The sequence below is a fragment of the Echinops telfairi genome, unplaced genomic scaffold (genome assembly GCF_000313985.2).
Source record: "Echinops telfairi isolate 266 unplaced genomic scaffold, ASM31398v2 ScPeMD7_7429;HRSCAF=8467, whole genome shotgun sequence".
Classification (NCBI taxonomy): Eukaryota; Metazoa; Chordata; class Mammalia; order Afrosoricida; family Tenrecidae; genus Echinops; species Echinops telfairi.
The window spans coordinates 202,447-230,149 of NW_022111329.1; the positions used below are offsets into that span (position 1 = coordinate 202,447).

General features: G+C 44.7%; 1 protein-coding gene across 1 annotated transcript in view; it reads right to left on the reverse strand.

Annotated features, from left to right (window-relative positions):
• The window catches only part of FRMD3 (FERM domain containing 3), a 359,195-nt gene that overhangs the window by 49,282 nt on the left and 282,210 nt on the right, over window positions 1–27,703 (reverse strand). Inside the window, exons 7-13 of the mRNA XM_030887907.2 lie at window positions 24,030–24,117; window positions 22,671–22,759; window positions 18,047–18,110; window positions 16,359–16,447; window positions 9,910–9,984; window positions 7,895–7,963; window positions 2,236–2,360 (exon numbers count right to left, since the gene is read on the reverse strand). Coding sequence (XP_030743767.1) covers window positions 2,236–2,360; window positions 7,895–7,963; window positions 9,910–9,984; window positions 16,359–16,447; window positions 18,047–18,110; window positions 22,671–22,759; window positions 24,030–24,117 — 599 coding nt within the window. The remainder of the gene's footprint in view (window positions 1–2,235; window positions 2,361–7,894; window positions 7,964–9,909; window positions 9,985–16,358; window positions 16,448–18,046; window positions 18,111–22,670; window positions 22,760–24,029; window positions 24,118–27,703) is intronic.

The following is a 27,703-nucleotide window of genomic DNA, read 5'->3' on the forward strand; positions in this document are numbered from 1 at the left end:
GCTTAGAGTGCCATTTCAAGAAGTAATTTCCATGCTTGGAATCCTTCAGTATCTCTCAGCTTTCCAATTAAAGTTTAAATTCTCCAGCAAGTCACATCAGATCAAATCTTTTCTTAATTTTGTATCTCACCTTTCACCATCCCTGCAACCCTCCTCCCTCACCACCCTCTGCACCCAGGCAGGTATACCTGCCCACCCCACATTCCCTCTGCCTCCCCGCTGTGTCCATTCATTCCGTTGCTCACTGATCTCATATCTGACACTATAATGTGACTAGAAAGGGGCAAGATGCTCTGCAGGCAGCTAGGGGCACAGACATCGAGTGAGGCAGGGAGAAAACAGAACCCACGGACAGTTCACAGAGGCAGAACCTGTTCACCTCTGTGCTTCCCACTGTTGTCTCCAACAGCCTCACAGTGCTCCAAGCAGAGAGACCGTGGCTTCATCTTCATAGGCCACAGTAACTTGCCCTCTGCGCGTGTTATAAAAGTTTCTATTTGTTGTAATAAGGGATGAACAATTTCCTAGCCTCTTTTAATTCAACTCTTTCTCAGACATAAAAAGTACTAACATTTCCAACAACAAGGATAAAACAAAATCCATTACCATCTATGTCCAAAAGCTCAGACAGAGAGGCCATCCACAAAGGCAGAAACATCTTCTCTGTTGAGAGCTACATGCCAGCAATGTGGGAAGAAGCCCAGGGAATTATTGGTGACTGGGAAATTAAGGCTGTTTTTCTATCACAAGGGCAGGTGCTGAAAAAGTGCACGCACTCCTGGGCTAAGCAAACAAATTTAGCCAAGAACGTACAGAGATGATTGTTAAGGCAGACTGGACAGGCCTTCCTTTATCTGTACACACCTTATCACCATGGAGCTCAGCTTGAGGTGAACGGGTGTCTCCTACGACTCCTTCCTCCAAGTTTGCATCCCCTGCGCTCACAAGGTATTCTTAGTCCCTAGCTGTGTAATTCCCCTTCTACACATGGTGCTTCTTTTAAGGAAAATATTTTCTAAAATTCATTACATTTTAGTGTGAATAAACTGCTGCTACCACTCTCAAGAACATTTGAAACCATATTATTATGGACTTAAACATTTTCTCGCATCAAAGGAATTCTTGACTAGAAACTGCAGCGACGTGGTTTGTGGAGCAGGGATGTGGAGCTGACCTGCCCTCTTGAAATGACTCAGGATCTAGAGTTTAAAGAGGAAACCACAATTGCATGGCCTCCTAAAGCAGATTAGATTTAGGAGCCACAATGGTGTAGTGGTTACACGTTAGGCTGCAGTTCAAGTAGTAGGCAGTTCAAAAGCACTAGCCACTCCTTGGGAGAAAGACTGAGCTTTAGCATCTACTTGATGGCAGGGAGTATATTATATTCACACACAGGTTCCAATCACTGCTATTTAGTGTTCATGGTTTTTGTTTCTGTGTTTTCAATTTACTCTAAAATGAATGAGTGGGAGATGGTGTACTAATTCATGTCTCACCAGATATCTGGAATGAAAAAATGTAGTAAGATTCTTCCGTGAAGTAAGTAAAGTCCTTAAAAACTAGGAAGCTTAGTGGCACATTTTAAAGATGATTGGTCACCTTTAAAAATATAGCAGCTTATGGGTTGAAGTGGACAGCAAACATCTTAGTGTCTGTCACATCTGTCAAACAAGGTTTCTGAGGAAAAGGGAACAAGAGGCTATGGGGAACTGAGGCTAGAAGACATGCCCACTGTTGAGAAGCTTGTGGGATATTTCTTACAGTCATCACTCTCATTGTAATTAAGGTGTAACTTCCTTCCATCCCACGGAACATCTGTCAATGGCGGAACCAGTCCCAGTCTGTGAGTACTGTGTGGCAGCCATTAGCCATATGCGGTTCCAGAGCATTGCTTTTTCATTATTAGATCTCAATTCATTGATTTTACCATTGTTTTAAACAGCCACATGTGGTTAGCAATTACCGTATTGGATAGTGCAAGTCTAACATCATTACTGTTTCGTGATGTCATTTTTAAAAGCATTTAACACCAGTGACTTAACTGGAAGAGAAATGGATAGGGCTCCCAATATTACATAGTTATCCAACTGCATACATGCACTTACTACACACATCGCTTATGGCCTCCTCTGGCCCCCACCCCATGCCTCCCTCAATGTCCCCAGGGTTGATGTCACACTCGTTCCTCCACATTGAAGCTGCAGTGTCCCCCTCTGGAAGGAGGTGTGGACTTACCCTCGCCTACGGGGAGGTCCTCATGCTGCTCCCTGGGGGAAGGCAGCAGGGGCTGCAGAGGCCCCATGTTGATGATGAGCTGGTTGTTCAAGGAGTGGGGACTGCAGCTCTGAGTCCTGTTGGCTCTGGAAGCAGACACAAGCCAGAGAGAGTGGGTTTCCCCCAAACAGTGCCAAGGCCACCCTCTCCGCCTCTTAAGCTGTGAAGTGCCTCTAGATGCACACAGTGGATTGGGCCAGAGGTAAAGGCAACCTATCACTTGAGATTTACAACACTTCGTCTTCTTCTTCAGGATCTCATAAAATATCCATGTGTTCTAATGCAACACACTAGAAGAAAATATTAAAAAGGAAAAAGATCCAAGTATATTTAGTCATGTTCCATCAGTGTTAAGCAGGCTAGGTGACAACACAGGCATTTTAAAAAGATATAAACAATGCTCCAGGGAGATGATTAATAAGATTCCCAACCAAAAAACAACAAGGATGTCTCTAAGGTGAATGAGATACATATATAAACCACAGATGGAAGAATGGATTTGGGGTTCACACTTCATTCTAACCCCAACCTAAGAACAATTAGTTCTTATGATATGGTCCTGCTATTACACACCCTCCTGAAGCGATCGCTGAAGATAGGTGAGTTAGTTAATTGTGCCAGCCTGGCCAATAATCACATGTGGGGCGAATTGAAAGGCAGAGGGATAAATGGGTGGTGAGCCTCGCCTTTCTAGTTCTCGGGTCTCTTGTTTTGTGATGGTTGCACTGGGTGCAGCTGCCTTAGCAGTTCCCCACTTCAGCTTGCAAGATTGACTTCCTACAAGACATCCCCAAGGAGAAGCCTCATGGACCTATCCCAATGCAGCCCTGGGTGCTGGAGCAGCCGTGTGGAGACCCCTGCTAGTGCTGAGATGCTTGTTCGTTCACTGACTCAGCTTTCCTCCTGCAGTCGGCATCATTGCCTCTGTTTTGTGAGGTGGAGGACTTTGTGGACTGGTGTTGGGTTAATGACTTAATGTTGGACTTGTGGGCTTGGGCAGCATTGGGTTGGGATGTTTTCGTGACGCACATTTTCTTTACATAAAACTCTCCCTTATATATGAGTCGCTGTGGATTTGTTTCTCCAAAGTACCTAGACTAATACAATAGGCATGCTACCCCCCAACCTTTCTTACTACACACTTCAAAGCTAGGACTCTTGTGTACATGGGAAATCCCTCGTTGAATCGACTTTTGGGAATCGCTGAGTGATACCAATTACACCACGGATGTCCAGTGACTAATTTTTCAGAAGTGATTGCCGGGCCTTTCTTCTTGGGTATCTCTAGGCGGATTGGAACCTCCAACCTTTTGGGATGTAATTGGTACCACTCCTAGCTTTGGAGTCTTAGTAAGAAAGGTTGGGCATAAGATTGAGCAAAGTCTTCTCAACAAAAGCTTTTACGCCGAAGATTACTGTTGTTACTCAACTTTCCATGCAACTTTCATAAAGGTGCTGACTGATTGCTCTGATGAAAAAGTTGTGGGCTACCACCAAGTATATTCCAACTCCGGTCAATTCTGTGTATACAGAGTATAATTGCGCTGTAGGGTTTTCAAAGCTGTGACCTAAGGGAACTGGATGGTCAAACCTATTTTCAGAGGCACCTCTGTGAATTTAAATCACCAGCCTTCTGTGCAACCCATTTGTTCTCTCCTTTATAAAACACAGACCACCTGCTTTACAGGCCAATAGGCTATGATACTCCTCACTGACTTTCTGCAGCATCTCTATCCCACAGTGCCTAGAGAGAACTGCCGTTTGTAGTGCTACATAGACCCTACATATCGGACAATTTTCTTAAGGATGGGCCAGAAATCCCACCTGGCTTTCATTCTGCCCTGGAACCTGAGCTACCTGCTCTGGAAGCAAGGTCTTCCCATCCAGGCGAGGGTACATGGTGGGTTTCTCTACTCTCAGAAACCATTGTCAGTAGACTTGGGTTGGGTGGAGGGGTGTAATGCCTGCCTGATTTGCAGTTCCCTCATGATTTTACTTGCAACTGAAAGCAATTTCTGAATCCCAATGGTTTCTAAGAACTCTGTAAGGTAGAAAGGTATCCTTTGAGAACTATAAGAAACTTTGTGCTTCAAAGAATGGTGACATAAAATAGAATGACTACAACGAAGCTCATAGAGTTCCTATTCCACTCTTTGAGGAGATAGTGGTATTATCCTGCTATCAAACTGCCAAAATGTCTATCTTATGGGATTTTAGCATGCATCTATCTGTCAGAATCTATGTTCTCATTTTCAGATAAGAGACAATGACCCTAACATCTCCACCTGTAAGAGATTGAATTGTGTCCCCTCACCTGCCCCTCCACCCCACCAAAAGGATATGTTGCCTGTACCTGTGACTGTGACTCTGCTTGGAAATAGGGGTTCTCTTTTGTCAATTTAATGTAGCCTGATGGAAGTAGGGTGGGTCTTAAACCTAATCACGTCTAAGTGGCATCTTATAACTTGGAGAGCAAACACAAAGAGAGAGATACACAGGGGACATTTCATGTCAGGGCTATGTGCAAGCCAAGGGTCACCCAGGATACCAAGACAAGTCAGTGGAAAAACAACAGACTTTTCGACAAGAAGGAAGTTGGAGCCTGGCTAAAACCACATGCAAATTTATCTCAAATAAAGACTTAAATGCAGGAACTAAAACAATGAAATGCTTAGAAGGAGACATGAGTACATGTTACAGCTTAGACGATGGAATCGATGGCCTGATGTGAAACCAAAAGCAGAAGCAACAAAAGAAGAAATCGATAAACTCAGTATCATCAAGGACAAAAGCTTTTTATGCTCAAAGGTCATCATTAAGAAAATTAAAAAATAATTCAATGGGATACATTTTTACAAATTATGTATCTGTGAAGAGGTTTGTATTCATAATCTATAAAAAATTGTTACAGTATAATGATAAAATGAAAGTTAATCCCATTGGGAAATGGACATGACTCAAATAGAGATCACCCTCCTCCTCAAAAAAAGAGACACTAATGGCCAATAAGCACCTGAAAAGGCATTCAACTCCATGAACTATTACAGAAAAGCAGATCAAAACCACAATGAGATACTGGCTCAGACCTGCTGGGATGGCTATTCTCATAAACAATAGACAGAAAATAACAAATGTTGTTGAGGGCAAGAGAAAGCAGAAAAATCATGCTGCCAGTTTGGAAAAGTCTGACACTTCCTCCAGTGGTTAAATGTACATAGAGTCTGCATGTGATCTAACAGTTCCCCTGCTAGATACACACCCAAGAGAAAAGTCCACCCAAGAACTTCTTCGGTAATGTTTGTAGCAGCTTATTCACAATAGTCCAAAAATGGACAAACAAAATGTGATATATCCACATAATGGAAAATTATTCAGCAATAAAAAGGAGGTGAAACACAGCTGCATGCTACAACATGGAGAAACCTCGAAAACGTCTTGCTAAAGAACAAAGACAGTCACAAGGACGGCAGCTTGTATGATTCCACTTATATGAAATGTCCAGAGTAGGAAATGCTATCGAGACATAAAGTAGATCAGTGGTTAGGGAGAAAAATGGAATGGTGAAACTGTTCTAACATGTATTGTGATGGGCTCACAACTCTGAAACTGTAAGGTCATTGAAAAGACGCTTCAATGGGTGAACTGTATGTGGATATTCACTCATGAAATTCTGTTTTAAAACAGAAGAGTTTCTTCCTTTGGGTTTACAATATCATGAGAACTCCCCTGGGATAGAGTAGAACACCCAAGCTGAGTCACTAGCTCACCTTCTGCCTGCCAGGTTGTCAGCAGCTTTGGAGGTGGCCGATGCGACAGAGTGAGTGTCCAGTACTCAGCAGCAGGACACTGGAAGTCTAGTCTTGCTTCTTCTACCAGAGAGCTATGACCTTGAGTCAATCATGGAACTTCTTTGAGACCCAAGCTTCCTTATCCACACAATAGAAGCCTCAAGCAAGGTAATCTCTGAGGTTACTTCCAGATGCAAGTTTAAACTGTGTATTTTTTTTTCAAATGTTCTGGAAAAGTTCAAATCGCATCTATTAGCATGCTCCTGACTTTATTTCTTCCCCCACTGAGCAGCGTAACAATCTGCGGCAGGAGGTGCTGTCTATGTATGTATGTATGTATGTATGTATGTATGTATGTATCTATGTATCTATCTATCTAATCTATCTATCTATCTATCTATCTATCTATCTATCTATCTATCTATGTAAGTCTCATCTCACTCATGAGAGATGTCCACAGGTATTGTAGGGAGGTGTCCCTAGCCATGAGACTTGGCTTCCCTCCCCCTGCTGTTTTCTCCTGCTTCTCAAAGCCAGAGAGATTGGACTGGATTGCAGACTCGCACACAACACCTGCACATGGAGTTAATCCCCCAGTGAGAGTGAGTTGTTTTCTCTGTACCCTATGTACCATGCTGATTGTAGTTCTGCTCCTGTCCATGAGGAAAGCTGTCTGCAGGCCCATCTTGGTGACACTGCCATGAGACCTGAGATTCTTCCTGAGGGACAAGGTGGAAAGGCAGCCAGCTCACTTGGTTGCCTTGGTAATAGAGGCTACTCTAATCTGACTGTAGTATAGACTCATTACAGTCCAAAGATGGAGAAGGGAGGAGAGGTGCCAACCTATCTTGCCTTAAAATGGAGAAGAGTCATGGTCCAGATGTTCCATTGTAGGCATTTAGCATCTGTGGAGTTTAGGAGATACCATGTGGTGGCAGCGAAGAGAATATGTCATCCAGAAGAATCGCCAAGTCTTATCACTTTAAATAAGACGTATACCCCACACCCCACCACCTGGCCGCTTGTCAGATTGAGATGCTTTGTGTGACAGCATGATGTGGGAGGTTATGCCGACGGAGGTCAAATACTAGCCATGTCACCCACGGTGGACAGATTTCAGTGGAACTCCCAGACTAAGGCACAGTAGGCAGGAAAGCCAGATGGATCTACTTCCTACAATAAGCCATTGAAAATTCTATGGATCGCATTAGGCCACTATCCAGTGCAGTGCTAGAAAGTGAGCCTCCTCAGTTAGGAGGTGCTCAAAAGTTGACTCAAACGTCAATGATTACAGAGACAGTGCAGGACTGGGTGACAGCAGCAAAGAGCACAGCTCCCTGAACCAACAATGCCAACCCCTCATGCTTCGGAGCGGCTCTTTGGAGCAAGGGGACCAGAGGTGAGAAAGCACTCCCATCAAGTAGAGCAGAGGGAGCCAGGAAAATGGAGACTGGCCAAGTCTGACAAAGGCAGGAGTGACAGGGTGACTGGCTCAGCCAGGAGATGGCACGGCCCTGCCTCACACCCATCTCCTCAGAGGCCTAACTAAGCTGTGACTCCAATGAATGAGCAACTCAAAGTGACCCCCCAGATGCAATCCAGGCATGGTCCAGCACAGTCTGTCTGAGAGCAGGATGTGGCCTGGGAAGAGAGAAAAGATGGTTTGTGGTGCGATGACTTCCTTTTCTGTGTTTGACATCCATTAGACTTCTTGTCTTTATTGAAGTGATGTCACCACACACAGAGGCCCCTACAGGATGTGGGCAAGCCAGCGTCTGCCCTCTTTACCCCACCCTAGAGGCCACCAGAGCCGCTGGAGACCATCCACTCACCTCTGCACCTCAGGAGGCTCCCGCTGGATCTTGGAGCTGGCCTCCACTACCTCTTTGGCAACTTTACCACTGCAAGAAACAGAGCCACAACTTATACGCACAGATGCCATATGTATGCACAGATGGGCAGGTGTAGATGTGTATGTGTTTATGTGATGGTGTGTTGTTGTGATGAGGTCCTATCAAGTCCATTGTAACTCATAGTGGCCCTAGAGGACAGAGTAGAACTGCCCCATAGGCTGAAAGCTTCTGAGCAGTGCATCTCCAGGTCTCTTCTCCCAGGCAGTGGTTGATGAGTTTGATCTGGTGAACTTTGGGGTATCAGCCAAGTGCTTAACTATTGTGCCACTGTGGCTTCTTGTGGATAGGCGTGTGCACATGTATCATTTAATTCCCAGTATTAAAAAGATAGACATAAACCAAACCCATTGCCACCCAGTCAATCTGGCTCATGGTGACCCTATGCGATGGGGTAATGTTGCTCCATAGGTTTCTGAGGCAGTCCATCTTTACCAGATCAGAAAGCTTCCTCTTTCTCCTGCAACTGGTGGGTTTGAACTGCTAACTTATAGCTGCAGTGCTTAACCCACAGCACCACAAGGATCCTTGACACCCACAATATTACCTCTGAAATAGGATGTTTTATGATTTGGGCATTGTTTGAATACTATTTTAAATCTGTTTCTGGTTGTCCTCATGACCACTGCCATTACTAGAGCTTAAGAAGCTGCTGGTAGAAGCCAGAGGAAGTGGAGAGGAAGCAAGTACGGAGGGAATAGACTGCACCCATCTCACTTGCCATTCTGCTCACCTGAGCAGCAGGAGCAGCCCAGCCTCACAGTCCCCCCCACGCCACACCCCCTACCTGCCTACTCCCTACCTGCCCACTGGACAAAGCCTGAGAGCTGTGTCCAGATCCATGCCCTGAGCCCCACTGGACTACATGGTGGGCCAGAGCTCTAAGAGTCTGGGCCTGTGAGCACCCAAATTGTAGAACGCTACGGAGGACAGTAGGAAGCCCAAATCCATCTGCAGAGTATCTATTTGGATTCAGTCTCTGGCAGATCCCCTCTGGCCACAGTTGAGAGACACGATCAGCCTTGCTATCAGACAGAGATTATTGTAAATTTGATTATAATAGATGGGCCTATGGTATAATATGATATCTGGTCAGTTGGCCTCCCTCTTGACCCAACCTGCATTTGCCCAAAGTTTAAATAGTTTTTTTGCTGGAAATGTCTTGTTTGAAGGTTTCCATGACAGAAATTTTCCCTCTGACTTTTAAAATATTGCTGGTGGTCTTTTCTTTTTTTCCTGTTTTGTGTTTTTTATTGTTTTGGTTATGAAACACATAATGAACAGATGCATAAAGATAATAACTGAGGTAATAGCTTAATTAGGACTGGGGAGAGGATGGGGGAATTGGGATACAAATCATGAATATGGGAAATGAGAGGGTATACTAGAACTGATTGTGGTGATGTATATGCAACTCTTTTTAATACAACTGAACTATGAAGGTATCTGATTTGTGAATTTTATATCAATAAAACTGTTAGGGGAAAACAGAGTCTGGGGTCTTTAAATTAATCATTCAGAGGAAATAATCGAGAAGAGGAGAGCTACATTCCCTTTAAAAACAAAACCACAGGGGACCACAGGCACATGAGCTTGAACTCTACACTGTCTGATGCTGTCCTATGCGAGCAAGACAGTGTGCCTCACAGACCGGTCTGCGGGTGCAGATGGGTGTGCATGAAGGAAGGGGTGCACGCAGGGGTCACTTCACGACGGTCAGATCTCGCTCAGGGCACCTACCCTTTCTCTCATCCATGGGGAAGGGACATGGAGTTTGAGGCAAGTCCATGAATAGAATTTACCAGTGGGGTCTGGGGGGTGGGGCGGCTAAAATAGGGGTACAAGCACTTTATTTTCAAGCCAAATATTCACATATTTTTTTCAAAGGGGCAGCCACCACCCTATCCCAGTACTTAAGATGGGATGGTAGTACCCACCTATATCGAAATCTACTTCCTTTGAAAAATATCTTGCTGCTGGACACAGTCTTGATCTGGCTGGACTTTGAATACCTTTAAGAAAAGCAGAACAGGATGTGGTAAAGAAGTTGGCAAGTTGAGTAGGGCGTGGCACACACCGACGGCAACTGGATTTTTTTGGACGATGAGAAAGAAATGCATTTTATATCGTGACTCAGCACATACCTACAAAACTGAAAGAGCAATTTCCCCAAAGATAGTTACTTTTACCGTATATATGTATCCCAAACTGTTATGTTCTATGCTGTTTTCTTTCATTCATTTAAAAAAATCGCTGGACATGACCCGCATATTTGATTTCAGGAGCCGCTTTTGGGTTACAACATGCAAAAAGAATCCAGCAGTACTGATGATCAGACAGGGTTCTTTCCAACTTGTAGCTGAAAGACGTTGAGAGGTGGCATTTGCGACATGCCTCGTTAAGCTCTCTGCAGGGCCAGGGGCACTTTCTTGCTTGCGCCTATATCAACCCGGCCGCAAAACCCCAGCATCCCTGAGATACAGGTCACTTTGTCACCAGGAACCCACTCACTATGGGTGAGAGACGGAGCTACCAATCCATGTCGTGCATATCATGGAAATGGGTTGCTGGCTTCTGTGTATTCTCAGATGAAGTCACTACAACCCAGCGCCCTTTAAAAGAACCCACGCTGGCAGGTGACTAAGCTACATGTGGCACAAGGAGCCCAGCCAAACCCTGATTCTGCACTGCTCAGCAGTCCCTGTAAATAAGGAGCAAACAACACTCTGAAAAACAGCTTAGAACATGGACTGCCCACCGTCTGCAGGCAGGGCCCCACATCTGTGTTTAGGCTGAGGAGACTTCTAAGGAGGCTTCATGCAGTTACAACTAACATGTTAGAATGGTTTGGGGATCATTGAAAATATTGAGCATCATAAAATCTTAACAAACAAAGCTATACTTTCTGTAGGACTCTGAGCAATGCCAGGTTCACAGGCAGGGCCACTGTTAGTAGTTCAGGGCCAGCAGTGCTTCCCACTGTCTGCCTCTGGAGGCCTTCATTCAATCACTCAGCAAATACTACTGAGTGCCCCTCATGTTCCCAAACTAAGCCCAGGAAGACACCTGGTCTCCACACTGCTGGGGTGCAGTTGACCGAAGAGTCCATGTAGGAACCAAGGGCATGAGCGCAAATTACAAACTTTGGGTTCTGAGGGCTATGAGGTCAAAGTTACAGTAGCATCCTGGGGGAGTTGACCAGGTCTAGGGGTCCTGGAAAGGGGCCCCAAGGAAGGGTTATGTGAGCTAAGATCCCAGGAGAGACAATGCCAACCAGGTAGGGCCACAGGCTTTGGAAGTCGTTCGAGTCTGAAGGCCGAGCAGACAGAAAACCTGAGCTGTGCCTCCCGCACTCCACACTCGCTGCCATGGCGTTGATCCCAACCTAGAGCCACCTGGAGGACAGGGCAGACCTGCCCACCAATCTGAATCTCTGAGACTCTGGAACTGTTGCCTGGCGTAGAAATCCCCATGCGGGAAAGGAGCTAAAAGATGAATGTGTTTTCCCATATGTCTGTTCTTACTATTATTTTAATGATGAGAGAAAACTAAAGGTAAAATGGCACAAGAATCAGCCCTATAGGTGGAAGGTACAGGGACTGACTTCAAATAGTTGTTTTGGGGAAGTTGGTCTTTGTCCAGAGGCCAATGGGAAGTCTCAGTAGCAATCTTTTGCAAGGACCCTCCCAGGCTCACATCCCCTAACCAATCCCAGGAAAACAAACATCCCTGTGACCTGCCGCTGCTGGTGCCCAAGTCTCAGAAGGATCATGTGAGTGCTAGACCAACTCTCCACTGAGCCTGAGACAATGGAGAAGGACATTAACCACAAATGACCAGCAGAGATCGCCAATGGGACAAAGGCCCAGAGGGGAGGGTCCTTCTCAAGGCAGGGCCCTGGGGCTGACGGTTTGGGAGCTCGAACGACAGGTGGAACCCATATTTTCAGATCGTTAGGTAACTTGTATACTCACTAAATTTTGAGTGGCACGAGTTGAAGGAGCTAACACGGTCCATTTGGGAAGCGCAACAGAGAGCCTTAGTGGTGCAGAAGGCTATGCACTGAGCTGCTAATACATGTTCAGTGGTTCAAACCCACCAGTCATTCCTCAGAAAAAAGACCAGAGTTTCTGCTCCTGTAAAGATTTAGGAAGTCTCAGAAACCCAGTTCTGCTCTCTCCTAAAGGGTCGCTACAAGTCAGAAACTACTTGACGGGGTGAGTTTGGTTTTTCTAGTTTTATGAAGCATCATAAGGAGCCCCGGTGATGTGGTGGTAAGCCCTCCACTGCGAAACGAATGACTGGCAGCTGAAACCTACCAGCTGCTCCTTAGGAGAAAGATGGGCAGAGCTCCGGTAAAGATGGCAGTCTTTGAAAGCCTAGAGTTTCAAACCCTGTGCTACAGGGTTGTTGTGAATCAGAACGAACTTGACAGCCATGGGTTTGGTGTTAGCCCTTGTGATGTATTCTATATGCAACGGAGGCCAGAAAGAGCGTGCCATTTGGGTCCCCAAGTATCCAGGAGCTAGCACAGGCATGAGATAAGGATTCCTGGAATGAGAATATTGTTCGGTGCCTGCAGTGAGTGTGCCAGGAACACAGGTGCCAGCATTCGGTGGATGGAAACATCTAGCAAACACCTGGTACGAAGAAGCTCAGAAGAGGTAACTGTTGACCCGTGAATCTCTGGGGCCTAGAATTGGGGAGACAACCTGGGTTTCTGCTTCTAGGCTCTGTTCCCAGGCAGCAGCTCTCAGAGCCAGAGCTTTCAAACCAGCCTGGTAACCCCGAGCCAGCAGCCAGCCAGCAGCACATCCATGCCCTAAAGTGCCATGGGGAATTCACAGAGCCTCCCTGTCCCATGGCAAGTGAAAGACAGAAGGGGGCACGGACCACTTCCAGTCAGGGAAACAAGATCAGGATCAGGGCTTTGCTCTGCCAGCTGAAACGATTAAAAATGGACGGCAGCCCTGGAGGGAGGGCCAGGCAGTGAAAGAGCAGAATAAATGGGCTTCCACCCTGCCATTTAACCAAATCACAGAGCACCCCCCTGCCCCTACCCACCACTCCGCCAACCAATGCTCAAAAAGCCTGTCATCACTAGTAGAGGTGAGAGCAATAGCAGGATCGATAGCTACCAATTATCAATGGTTCTCAGGTCTGAAAGAACTAAGGACCACAAGACAAGAAGAACCAATTCCATTATGCAAACCTCCTGCTACCAAGTGGGTTCTGCTTCCTGGTAACCCTGTGTAGAGCTTCTGTGGCGAACTCTTTCTCAAACCAGAGAAGGTCACCTTTCCCTGAGGAATGGCTTTGGGGGTTGAGCTGCCAGCCTTTCAGTTAACAGCCCAACACATACCTGACAGTGCTTTGGTTCTTGGTAAATTCAAACTCTTTGTTCCAGGCCACCGTACTAGGGAGTAAATGAGTCCAGATCCAAGCCCATATCTGTTTACTTGCTCCACAAGGCCACATGGTGTGGCAGGAGCAGAGTGTGGTCCAGGCCCTCCACCCAGCAGACAGAAGGTTGAGGCCAAGGCCCCACAGCAAGTCAGAGCAAGTGATCCCTAACCTCCTCCAGGAGGAACAGGAATGGTTATAAGCTAATGGAGAAGCAAATGTTCTGGAAAATCTCAGATCACAAATACTACAAATACTGAAATACTGTTCTTGTTAGCTGTCATCAAATCCACTTCTCGCCCCTCCCACCCCCCAGCTCATAGCAAGTCCTATGTGCAATGGCATCAGACATTGTCATGCGTAAGATTTTCAAAGGCTGCTTTTCGTATGTAGATTGCCAGGACTTTTCTTCCTGTCTTAGTCTGTAGGCTGAAATGTGCTCAGCCTCAGAGCAACATGCAAGCCGCCACTGATGGATAGGAACGTGATGGGGGATGCAGTGGCCCTGGCCTTCCTAGAGTTGAGGTGCCGGCGCAAGGACTCAGCGGAGACACTAACCAGTCTGCCCGCTGTTCATGGTTAAACTCACTGGGGTCTTTGGGAGCTTCTGTAAACAATGGGAAAGGTTTCCTCCGATACACAGTTGTCCTATTGAAAGGTAAAAGGATCAAACAAACCTCCTTGTTAGCTGCCAGTTAACCCGTTTACCACAACTGTAAGGGAAAAGTCACTGAATTATGCCTGTAAAAACTGCACCCTCCACCTGGGCTGCCTCCCGCCAAGGAAAGTGGGTAGACCGGCACCAAGTTGGGACATAGTCATTTCCCTCACCGCCACTTGGGAGGCCAAATTGGCAAGTGTTTTGTTAAATATATATTTTACCACCCAAAAAGTTTTTAAAAAGATTCCATAGATTTTAGAGGCTTCTCTGTCCCCCTCTCCCATCCCATTTCCTATGTAATATTGGCTGTGGCTTTCTGAAGGGGCTCTGGTGGCACCATCAGATAAGCATTTGGTTGCTACACCAGCCACTCTGTGGAAGAAAGCAGGGATGGAACTTCCCATGGTGATGTAGAGAGTTGCTGTAGATTAGAATGCTTCTCTAGCAGTGGGCAGCTTTTGAGACTTCTCTCCATATCTGGCCACAGCCTTACCTCCCTTTCCATACTGTCACCCGTGCTCCAACCTCAGTCCCCAAAGTGCAGCTTCCACTCTGCTGCCGGGGCCCCTTACTCGGACTGGGATGCCCTTCTTCCACTTGGAAGGACCTTTTGCTTCCTAGTTTCTGCAGCCCTCCTGTGGGGTTCCCTCTAATATTTTATTTCTACTCCTTTTTTTGCTCTTAATCATGGCATAATATTTTCCTGAGACCCCAAACTACTGGTTTGACTCACACCATATTTGTTGTAAGCTCGTTCTGTGCTAGACTCTTCCCGGAACAACAAAGGCAATCTCGCCCATCTCCTCAGAGAGACCCAATCCAGTTGGGGAGATAGATAAGCCATACCCCGAGCTCACTGCCATGGACTCCATGCAGACTCACAGGACAGGATAGACATGCCCCTGTGAGTTTCCGAGATGGTAGCTCTTTATGGAAATGTAAAGCTCTGTCTTTCTCCCAAGGAGCAACTGGTGGTACTGAATGGTCCACATTACAGATCACAGCACAACTCATAACCACCAAGCCACCGGGGTCCAGGGGAGAACAATCTGCAATAATGGTTGTGAGATGATAAAATGTTCACTTTGTTTTGTTTCTTGACTCCATCCACCGACTCTCCCATTTGTAAGAAAACAGACATTCAAAAAACTAAGTGTCTCCAAGTAATTCCTTGCTGGAGACCAGATGATTTGATTACAGGAGGTGGATTAGGAATTCCAAAGGAATAGACTTCCATAACAGTGTGGCAAGTTCTCAGTGAGTTACTATACAGTTACCACCTGATCCAGCAATTCTGTTCCTAGATATATAACCAAAAGAGTGGTTCATACAAAACCAGTATGTGACGATTCATAGTAGCACTATTAAAAATAGTAAATAAATGAAAATAATCCAAATGCCTGTTAAATGATGAATGAAGAAGGAAAATATGGTACATCCATTTAACAGGATTATTATTCGGCTATAAAAAGGGATGGCGTAGATATCAACTAAGCCTGCATAGAGGAAGCACACCAACATCCCATGAGTCAAGGACTGTAAATTAATCAGTGGTTTGGGGGCAGGGGAGAAGCAGGGAATGATGTTTGGATTCACATAATGACATGAATAGACCTCACAAATATCATGTAAAGTGAAAGAAGCGGTACACAAGAAGCCACATATTAGATAATTCTGCTTCCGTGCAAAGTCCAGCATGGACAAACCCATGTGAACAGAAAGCAAAGGTGTGGCAGCCAAAGGCAGGGAGAGGGTTCCGGAGACATTGAGGAATGACTGCTGATCAGAATGGGGTTTCTTTGGGGGATGATGATGATTTTTCTGGAATTAAAGGGTAGTAATGGTTTCATAATTCTATGACTACACTAAAACCCACTAAATTACTCACTCTAAAAGGGTGAATTGCGTGGTAGAAAATTACATAAAAATTATTTAAAATACTTTTTTAATCACATAAGCCTGCCAGTGTTGAATCCCCTTTCTCTCAAGGCTCACATGGGTGAGAGACCTGGGTTTAGCGATTTTCCAGAGTCGCTCGGGTGGTTTTTGTTTGACCAGTGCCTGAGCACTGCGGGGAGAACACAGATGGAGTAAAGATTCTCACAGACGCCCTTGGGACACTCTATCTGACAAGACATGCCCTCTTCCAGCATTAGCATTCCACAGCGTTCTGTGGATCATCTTGTCCAGGATTCGTAACTCATTTAAATATGATCAAAAAGGCTCTGATAAACAGAAATAAATGCACACCCATTAGCAAAGCCCAGCGGGTTCCAATAGTGCTCTCAGAACCTCATGAGTCAGGGACTAAAAGCTACTTACTTATAAAAGGCCTGATTCTCCACCCCACACTTCCAAAGATGTTTGCAGGCAGCTGGTGTTGAAGTATGGAATGCCAACACTGCTTTTTTCTAATAAAGAAATAAACAAAATGGAGCACATGAATACAGTTTATGTTGATCCCCTTCAAATATTTATCTATGTATATCCTGCCTCGTACAACACAGATTTAAAATAATCTATGCATGTTAATAGGTTCTAAAAGTATTGTTGAAACAGTGCTCCCTCACCTTTTGCAGACATCATCAATCCATCCGGGCCTCACAATCGTCCTCAATGCTGCAGGCATTGACTAACTCTCCATTAGACTTGGGTGAGTCTAAAAGCCTACCTGCCATGTCGACTAAGGAGGATCTGTACGATATACTCTGGTTTAGATTCCCCATGCTTCCAGATTTAGCTCCGAGGTTCAAAAGCTCAGTAATGGCTGCCCTCAAAAAGGCTTCTCGGAAGAACTTGACCTGTATCTGGCAACCTTTTATTGTAAAGGACCTTTGTTTTAAAACTCTCAGTTTTGTCTTTTATTCTTTTTGTTTTTTAAAATCATTTTATTGGGGGCTCATACAACGCTTATGACATCCATTGTGTCAAGCACATTTGTACATTTGTTGCCCTCATCATTCTCAAAACATTTGCTTTCTACTTGAGCCCTTGGTATCAGCTCCTCATTTTTCCCCTCCCTTCCCGCCCCCTCTCCCTCATGAACCCTTGATAATTTATAAATTATTATTATTTTGTCATGTCTTATGCTGTCCTATGTCTCCTTTCACCCAGTACTCTGTTGTCCATCCCCCAGGGAGGAGGTTATATGGAGATCCCTGTGATTGGGTCCCCCTCATAGACTCTGTTTGTAACACTCCAACCAGTATGGGTGATACTTAGCTTTGTAATTTGCTGATATGAAACCAGGGAGGAATATTTATTTCTTGACTGTATTTATGTATACTTATTTCCACACACATATCCACCACGCCTGTCAGTTTGCTGTTCTGTGGTGGCTGTGTGTTGATTGGATGCTGGATGCTACACCACTGGTATTTCATATACCAGAAGGCTCACCCATGAGGGACAGGTTTCAGTAGAGTTTCCAAAACTATGACAGATTAGGAAGAAAGGGCCAGGGATCTGCTTTCCAACCCTGGCCAATGAAAACCTTACGAGTCACCTTAGAGCACTGTCTGAATGACTTGCTTTGGACTTGTCATCAGGATGGATGAATCCTATTTGGTGATGTCATCGGGATGGATGAATCTTGTTTGGTGATGTAGAGGGTCAACAGGAGTAAAGTGAAATGGATTAGCACAATGGCCACAACAATTGATTTACCATGATAGTGACCAGAAAGCTGACAAGAGACTGGGCAGAATTTCATTCTCTTGTTTATCAGGTCACCGGGAGTCAGTCAGCTCCACAGTAGCTACATAGGTGCATGTGTATTTTACATGATTTATAAACATGTACTTTTAATGGTTTTATGTACATAAATATTGACAACATTTATTTATTTACCTCTAAGATGTTTCCAGCATGTAGCTTCCCTTATCACTATGGAATTCAAAGTCATGGTCTTTTAGGAGTATAAGGAATATATTTTACTCTGGAATATTTCTCATGCAACACACTTATCCTTACACACACACCAACAGGTATTTAGAAAAGCAAGATCTGACCTCTTTCTGGGAGCCAATCACATAAAATGTCTTCCCTTCGAACTTCAATTTGCAGACATCTGGCCTAAGAGAAGAAAATGTCTTTGAGTGAGAGGGGAAAAAGAAAAAGGCATTAGCCAAAGTACCTGACTTTCCCACAGAAACCTGGTTGACTCACAAATGCCAAGCAGATGGCAATGAAACGAGATATTATCTTATCAGTGAAGATGTAACGAGCAGCGAAGAGCCCCCATATAAAGCGGGGGTGGAGGGGGGGGGGCTCTTCCTCCTCCATTAGACAGCGGTGTCCTTTCCAAGAGAGGATCTGCAGGCAGCTCAGAATTATTTCTTCCATATCTTCCAGGGAGGCTGTACCTTTCTTCTGAGGAGCTCTGGAGATTCTGTCAGTGCTAATGACCAAGACAACATAAATTGGCTAGCCCACTTTGAGAGGTAGGAAGAATGTGGTTATTTTCAGACTCAGCCCCTGAAATGATGCTGATTCACAGTAATGGTCTCCCTTATGATTTCATATCCATGTTTAAGGGGTGCAACACACCATGTTGCAAAATTGTCATCCTGGATCTCCCAGTTTATAAAAGAATGATTCTACTGTATTTTGAGATGCTCAGAATTAAAAAATTTTTAAGAATGTCAAATTATCGTCAAAACCCAAATTATCATCATTGGGTTTCAATGTTAGAGGCTGCCCAACTAAGAGCTGCCTGACAAATAGACTCTGGGTCACATCCTCGGTGTGGAGATGTGTGGAAAGAGACAAAGAAGGACTCTGTTTTTCTCCCCAGGGGCTAGCTCTGAGGACAGTGATGTTTGTCCAATGAGGTCACAATCTGCTGTGTTAACACTGACAGTGGTTTTGTGAGAATAACAAAGTGTAATGGAAGTTACAACACACGTGCAAACACCTACAAAGATTAGGTGGAGAGGTAATTTGTTTTACTACCATGCAGAGAGATGGTTGTCAGACACATAGAGGCCTAAGGATGTGATCAGTATCAGCACCCCAAGAGGACTCCCCAAACTACTGTTGTTGCTGCTGCTGCTGCTGTTAGGTGTCATTGAATTGGTTCTGAATCATTTGGAAAAGGCTTGGAGATTATTCAGTTGAGCTACTAAGTGTATTCAGGAAGAAACCGAGACCCAACAGGCAAGAGACATAGACTTAATACTCACTTGAGACCTGTTAAGAACTAAACTAACTACTCCAGGAGTCAAGCAATTCAGAAAGCTGAACATCTAACTCCCTTTTACAACCCAAGTTTAGAATGGGGGAAGTCCCCAAATTACTCATACTATCCAAAGTCAGTAGGAATCCTTAGGGAAACCTATTCCAAAACAGATGGAAAGTGACTTAAGATTGGAGCTTCTTTGCAGGTGCTGAAAATACCAAGAAAATTGGATCCCGCTACCTGTTCCGTATGTGAGAAACATCCAGACCAGGTGACCAGGTGTACTACAAAGCACTCTCTCACACATTCTTTCCTCTGGTTCTCACTCGATCTACTTCCCTCACTGTGGGCATCCAAGTATTACTGACCTCCATTTTATGGGTAAGTAAACAGACTCAGAGAAGTTAAGTGATTTATCATAAAGGCAAATCCGAGTTTTGAGAAAGCTAATTGTGCATGAAGAGAACAACCAGGGCACAGAGAGGGGTCAAAAGTATAAACTGAGTTAAGAGGCAAAGATATATAGGACAAGAACACTATTTAAAGAAATCAGGGTTCTCAGAAAGGGAGGTCTGATCAGGAAAAGGGCAACAGATTTGGGAGCAAAGTGTACCTGGGTTAATTGATGCTAATCTAGTTGAAAAGACTTGCAAGGAAGGCGGGTGCTAAGAAGTTGGTGCTACAAGAGCAGCACAGGAAGGTGGGGGGACGGGACTCAGCAAAGGGGTACTGGCAGAAAGCCTCAAGCTAATAGAACGATGGAAGCAAAGTGTCAGTAAGTGCAAAAGCGCATTTCCAGCGCAGGACTGAGGACAGCCCTTGCCAGTCAAGGGGACACCCAATAGCTCAAGCTGCAGGATGAGCCCAGCACTGTGAGACAAAGGGCGACAAGTCTGCCAGGGGTCATCAGAGAGGGACGGAGTCAGATGAGGTCCGAACAGGTCTTTGCCATACTGCAATGTAAAATGAAGATAAGGACAGAAGTAGGACTCAAAACCATAGGCGCCCGTGTGAAACAGAAGCTATTCTCTCTCTCCACACTTTTGTAGGTGGAGTCTCATCTTTCTAAGTCTTTTGCAGTGTGGATTACAACTCAAAGAAGATGAAAATCCCCACAACTTGACCAACAGGTAAGAGGACAGAGAAAAGACGGAAATTGTCAAGGATTTCGTCTTGCTTGGTTCCATGGGCAATGCTCATGCAGCAGCAGTCAAGAGATCAAACAACACATGGCACCTATTTGAAGGGCTGAAAACCACTCTTTAAAGACCTCTTTATAGTGTTCAAAGGCAAGGATGGTATTTTGAAGACTAAGGTGTGCCTGACCCAAGCCATGGCATTCTCAATCACCTCATATGCTGGTGAAGGTTGGACACTGGCTCTGGCAGATTGAAGCAGAATTGATGCATTTGAATTTTGCTGCTCGTGAAGAATGGTGGCCACACCATGGACTGCTAAAAGAACAAACAAATCTGTCTTGAAAGAAGTACAACTAGAATGCTCCTTCGAGACAAGGATGGCAAGACTTCCCTTCATGTACTTTAGACATGCAATCAGTACAGATATCCCTGGGGAAGGACATCATGCTTGGTAAAGTGGGGGTAGGGGGGGCACCAGTGAAAAAGAGGAGGGTCCTCGGCAAGATGGATTAGCGTGGTGACTGCAGCAATGGGCCAACGCATAGGAACAATTGTGAGGCTGGCGCAGCCAGGACAGGGTTACACTCCACTGTACAGAGGGTCATGGTGCATTGGAACTGCCCAGATGGCACTTAACAACAACAACAACCTTTTGTCAATGAATTCTGGGCTGTTTGACTTAGACCACATCAAAACAGCAGTCTGGGTATTCTTAGGGGCTCGAATTGTGTTCTTTATAAATGTTCCTTGCATGTGAGGAACAAATAAGAAGTCCGAAGGGGCAAGCTCAGGGCCCTAGGATGGGTGACGTAAGGTTTCCCAAACTCTCCTATAGCCCTTGCTGCCCTCGAAGAATAAGCAGGTGCATGGCTGTAGTGGGGAAATTCTTGGGGCGACTTTCCAGTTGTTTCTCTCACCAACGCACTTTAACATTTTCTTAAACCTTCTTCATAATAAGTCTTCATTATCAACTTGTATCCTTGGAGAAAATCTCTAAGGATGATCTACTCTGGAATCCCAGAAAAACAGTCATCAGAACCTTCTGAGCAGAAATGTCACCAGGCCAGCAGATCCTCTCAGAAGCCAAAATTTGAGAAGACAAGCATAATACTTGAGAGGCTTTGCCTGCACCAATCACTGATTGCAGAGGCCTGCTGAGACTCACTTAATTGGGAATAACCCATGCGTATGTGAACTGGAAACTTAGAAGCAATGTTTTAGTACTGTATATACTCGTGGAGAAGCTGAGCTTTTCAGCACATTTTTTATGCCATTTTTGTGGTAAAATTAGGTGTCTCAGCTGATATTTGAGTCAGCTTATACTTGAGTATATACAATACGTAGCCTCAACGAGTATTCAGTTTCTCTCACTCTTTACTTAAACAGATATAACAGGCATGGTGGATGAGTTATCCTGATCCATACCCCACGTCATGACAGATTCCATTCTTCCTCAAGGTCATGATCATAGAAATTACTTCCTTCCAAGTCCAGGAGGGTAGATTTTGATTCAACCAAACTGTTGTCAGCATTCTCATCAGGGATTGACTAAAGAAGGGGCCTATCACCCAATCCAGGACAAGGAGACATACAGGAAGTCTCCAGCAAAAGCTATCCTTCTTCAACAAGGAGACACACGAAAGAGGCTGCTCTCCCAGGTTCCCGGTGTATTGTGTGGAGGTGTGATGGTCAAAGCTACACAATCATATAGTGACCACAGGCTTGGGCACAAAGACTAACACTCTGGGACAGCAGAGAAGAGAGGAGCGAGAACCATATCTTTCATGGTGGGTCAGTTAAGTCAGCCACCCTCCTCATGGAACTTTTGCCGTGTGAGCTCATCCGTCCTCTTATTTTCTGCCACCATGAGCAGACCTTTCTGTCGCTTTCAGTCAAAAGAATTTACACAAATACACAAAATAACAAAGCAGGACATTTCCAATGATCCAACAAGAAGAGAGGGGAGGGGAGAGGGTGGGTTTTTAGGCGCTTGAAAGAACTTGTGTCTTTAACTTGACTTGACCAACCCCATCACTGTCCCATTGGGCCAGGGCAGCAGATGCTACCTCTGAGCCTGTGTCACTTTCCCGGGCTCCTGGGCTGACTCTGGGTTAGACAAGGCAATTCCTCACTGAGGTAGGGCAGCCTAGATTTAGGTTCCACTCATAGATGATAAATACTTTACCATGAAGTTCTGGAGCAAAGACATAAATACTGGCCATTCTACCTGATAATACTTTCAAGCCAAGCCCTACCAAAGGGGGAGGATAGAGATGAAAGATAATGACAAAATAGTTTTCCAAAGAAAGTACTCACCATTTTATCAAATGGATTCTCTTATTTCCCTGGAATACTACAAAGCCGGCAGCCGTGAACCCTAAAAATGTTGTTGTGCCTGTTGAATCCTGGTAAAGCAGAAACAAAAATCTATTGTGATCAGGGGAAAATAGAATCAATGACAAATAGTAAACTTCTCTACCCTCATCCGGGGATAATTTCAGGTTAACATCAACGATTCTGGCAACCAATGAAGTTTCTGAGAGAGGCAGCCTACAAGCAGGGTTTCCAATGTCTGGATGGGCTCCAGGTTCATTGGCTTTCCTCTCAGTGTGACAGACCTTCTTCTGGCCTTCATGGGTCTTCCTGGGAAATAACAGGTTCATCCTAAAACTCTATGTCAACTTCCAAGCATCTTCTTGGGCTGCCTGCACTCTCAGAGTTGTTCTTAGTTGCCATTGGCACTGGAAGGCCAGAAATCAAACCCTGCATGTCTAATCTAATGCGAGTCAACCTCACCCATGACTTCTGGCAATCTCAGTATAAAAATATGGCCAGAAAGTGCCTGCTCTGCTCACAAACTACACTCAGCAGCTCATGGATAAATTAGGCGACGGCAAAGGAACCAAGGAGAGGGAAAATCAGGCTAGTCTCTGTAATAAGCAAAGTACACAGAGCGGATCACATGGCAGAGAACTATCTGATTCACTAAGAGAAATTCTCTGGCTGTTACTAGGCAGCGCCTGCTGGCAAAAATACTCTACAATAATTGCTGAGTGGAACAAGAGCATACAAATGGTCACAGGGACAAGTCCCACTGCTTCCCTGTTCTTGGGATCATCTGGGTGCTTAAAAACAAAAACAAAACCCTGACGCCTGGTCTCCACCCCCACCCCCCCTCCCTTCCCTTCAGAAGTAATTGGAGAAGGGATTTTCTGAGCCCCAGGAGTGTACGGAGCTTCTCAGGTAAGCAAGGAGTTATAATAGAACTAAATACTTTTAGTTGATCCCATCTAGGACCAAATGCCAAAATATCATTTTAAATGATTCCCTTTTTAAATTTCTTTCCCATTTTTTTTAAAACTTGGCAATGGACTTGACAGTAAGTATGTTAGGATCATTTAACTTCTCAGAGGTATGACTGGTTCCTTGATGAATGAATCCTTGCCCATTAATTAGGAAAATGTGGTTTCCACATAGCAATTAACAACCAATTCAAGTATGCCAATTGAGAGAGTCAACTGCTAAAACTGAAACGGAAGCCCACTGTTCTTTCTTCCAAGTAGAGGCAATGGGTGGGGTCACAGAGTGGTCCTAGGCGAGTCTTCCAGGCACACAGACCAGCTAATTTCCCTTTGAGTAAAGCAGTCCTTCCATCATCTGTTTGAGGGATGTTACCTTGCATGGGTGGGGGTCCACCCCATACGTTTCCAAAGTGTGAGCTTTCAAGAGTAAATGAAATTCAGCAACCGGTGGGCTCTGGCCTCTAAAATCACAGAAGAAAAGGTTTAGGGAACTTTAGTGGAGAGCAAATGTTTTGAGAATGATGAGGGCAATGAATGTACAAATGTGCTTTACACAATTGACGTATGTATGGATTGTGATAAGAGTTGATGTGCCCCTGATAAAATGATTTTTAAAAAAGAAATACAACCCCCGGGCTGAGAAGAGAAACTTGGATCCAGTTGAGGTCAAAGGACGGCCATTAAGGATGACCAACTCTTGGGGGAGGGAGGGAAAAATGAGGAGCTGATATCAAGGGCTCAAGTAGATAGAAAATGCTTTGAAAATGATGATGGCAGCATACGTGCAAATGTGCTTGACACAATGGATGAATGTGTGGATTGTGGTCAGAGATGAAAGAGCCCCCAATAAAAGTGAAAAAAAGAAAGAAAAGGTTTAGGGAGTTAATAAGGAAAATAAAAAGACAGAGCCCCTTCATTCTAATCAAAAACAAGATACTAGACTCCAGAAAGAGGGGAATTTCCTCCCTGCAGAGTTATCATAGGCACATCATTATCTCCATCACAGGGAGCCCTTTGATAAGGAATGCGAGCTCATGTTTTCTGGCTAATTATTCCTAACAAACCCACATGTGCTCTGAGCACTCTACTCACCTGTACAGTTCTCCAAGGCTATCAAGTTACCAATTATCACACTCAGTGTCTGACTTTCCGACTCTTAAAGAGATTGTCACAGCAAATGGCACTCCTTCTTGTTCATAGTAAAAAGTGAGCACTCATGTTACCCAGTCAACACGTCTAACAGGAGCATCAAACGTCCCACAGGAAAGCCCCAGATCTTGATAGGAAATGTTAGTCACTAACTGTCACCTCCATCCTGCAGCCCGGAGCTCCAGGGCCTACACAAGGCCTTAGCCTTGGGATGAAAACATAAAAGCTACATTCATCATTAGCTTCTAACCAAAGAATGTGGAATTATTCAAAGATACCATTATGGTGATGCACAGTCATAGCCCCTACCTATGTTTGAGAGTCTGAACCATTACCTAGTAGTTACCAAGAAGAGCTTGCTAAGGAAAACAAGAGTTCTTCTTTACTTTCTAAACGTGAAACTACATTTTATTACATCCACCAAAGCGCTTCCTCCAAGATGTGTAGCTCCCCCTGCCTTGGGAAAACCATTGTGAACCACAGGGTTTCCCCTGGTTGACTTTCAGCAGTAGGTCACTCAGCCTTTCTTCCGAGTCCACCTTAGTCTGGAAGTTCTGCTGAAAGCTCTTCAGCTTCCACTGACAGATGTGCCCGTGGTGGCTGTGTGTGAAGTGCTTGAAGTTGAACCCACATTTCCAGTATCTGAAGGCAAGAATTCTACCACTAAACCACCACTGTCCCCTTCTTTACCTTTTCAGAAACTCGAAAAACCCAAACTCACTGACATTGAGTCAATGCTGACTCATAGCACCCCTATAGGACAAAGTAGAACTGCCCCCTGTGGGTTTCCAAGAGTATAACTCTTTACCAGAATAGAAAGTATCTTTCTCTCTCAGAGCAGTTGGTGGTTTTGAACTGCTAACCCTGAGGACAACAACCCAAAGTGTAACCGCTATGTCACTAGGGCCCCTTCTGATATATCTACAGAGTGTCTTTATTTATTCATCCTGAATGGTGCTGCATGGGTGCTTTCAACAACTTTAATATTTCTCCCACCATCCCCATCTCCAACCAACCATTCTCTTTGGTTTTTTTCCTTTGAGAAGTTCTAGTAAATTGATCTTTTATATATATATAAATCATTTTATTGGGGGCTCTTATAATAATCCATACATCAATTGTAGCAAGCATATCTGTGCATATGTTGCCATCATCATTTTCAAATCATTTTCTTTCAACTTGAGCCCTTGGTATCAGCTCCTCTTTTTTCCCCTCCCTCTCCCACCCTCCTACCCTCATGACCCCTTGATAAATTAAAAATTATGATTATTTTCATATCTTACACTGTCCTTTGAAATGCCCAGGCTTACCCTTCAGATCTTTTAACTTTGTTTCATTCTTTATCACAGTCATTTTGTTTACAGTCTCAACTTCAACTTCCAGACTACTGATTTATTCTTCAGCTGTGGGTAGTCTGCTTTGGATTGAATGAATCCAAGGTTTTGAAAATATTAAGTATTTCATTTCCAACTAATCCCTTTGGTTCCTGAAATAGCAGCCTTTCTGATTTTATGGACATACATTTTCATCTTTCTGAAGGATAAGCCAAACCCATTGTTGTGGAGTTGATCCCAACTTGTGGTGACCAGGGACTACAGAGGGGAATTGTGCCCCACGGGCTTCTCTGGGTGTTAATCTTTAGGGAAGCGCATCACTTGGCCTAGCTTCTGTGGTTGTTCTGGGTAGGTTCAAACTGCCAGCCTTTGGATTAGTAGTTGAATGCAAATCGATTGTGCCACGTAGCAGACCTGCATTTCTTTTTAAGTTTGTTCCACGAACTCTGCTTTAGCTTGCTGCATCAAGGTCTCTCTTCCATTGAGCTAATGGTTCCTTAAGTGTCCAATGCCTCTTGGTTGTGTGCACATCTTTGTATTTGGTGGATCTGATTCATGCTGTAGTTTCCTGAGGCCCCAGGGAAGAGTGAGGTGTGTCATTTGGGAAGGTTATGTGTCAGTCACATGGTCTTAGCTCTGATTTCTCTGAATGATGCCCACACAGGGCATCTTCTGCCCAAGTACCCACACTTAATGCTCTTCCTGCCTGGGAGCAAACACTGCAGCTGCTCATGACTTAGCACAGGGCACAGAAGCGAAGAGCCAAAGCTGCCCAACTTCTCCAGATGTGCTTGCCCTCTCACTTCATGGTTGCCCTAAAGCCTCCTGGGCCTGTGATGATGATTTGAAACAAGATAGCTGTTAGATTTTGGAAGGACAGGGCAGTGACCAGAAAAAGTAAAAATTATTTACTTTCCAACATTTAACTTCCAAATTATAAACCTCTCACAATTAACTTGTTTCCAGAATGAAGGGTGGGTGGAAGTTGAGAGTGTGCTTTACAATCAAACTTAAATTAAAAAGAAATCAACATGGTGTGACCTATAAAATGGTGCTGGAAGCTGAAGCAATAATAATAAGACTTGCTCTCTAGCGGAAATTCACTCTCATCAGTGTGGAGCGGGGTGAGGCCCAGTTGTTCATGTGAAGGGGGAGGGCTATCCCAGGGCAGAGCTAGTGGCCCGTGGTGGGGTGAGCACACCGACTTCAGCCCAGGCCCTAGTTCAGTGAGCCTTGCTCATTAGGCTGAGGGTTTGCCTGGAGAGTGGCCCAAGGACACACGTTTCTGGGGTTGCTGCTGGTAAGGTATTTCAGGGCACCGCTTTGACTGAGGAGCTGAGGGTGTGAGATGAGGGAGGGAGGAAAGGAGGGAGGAGCCCCAATATTTGGATTTAATAATGATTCTTATTTTCTGGTGAAAATTAAGATCTATCAGGTCAAATTTCTACCACTAGACAAATGGATAGATAAAATGTGCCACATTGGTGCTGTGCTGTCAAAGCCATCCCCAATCTTATTCACACATTGATATGCCTGCACGCCCACCTAGATAAGAGAGGTTAGA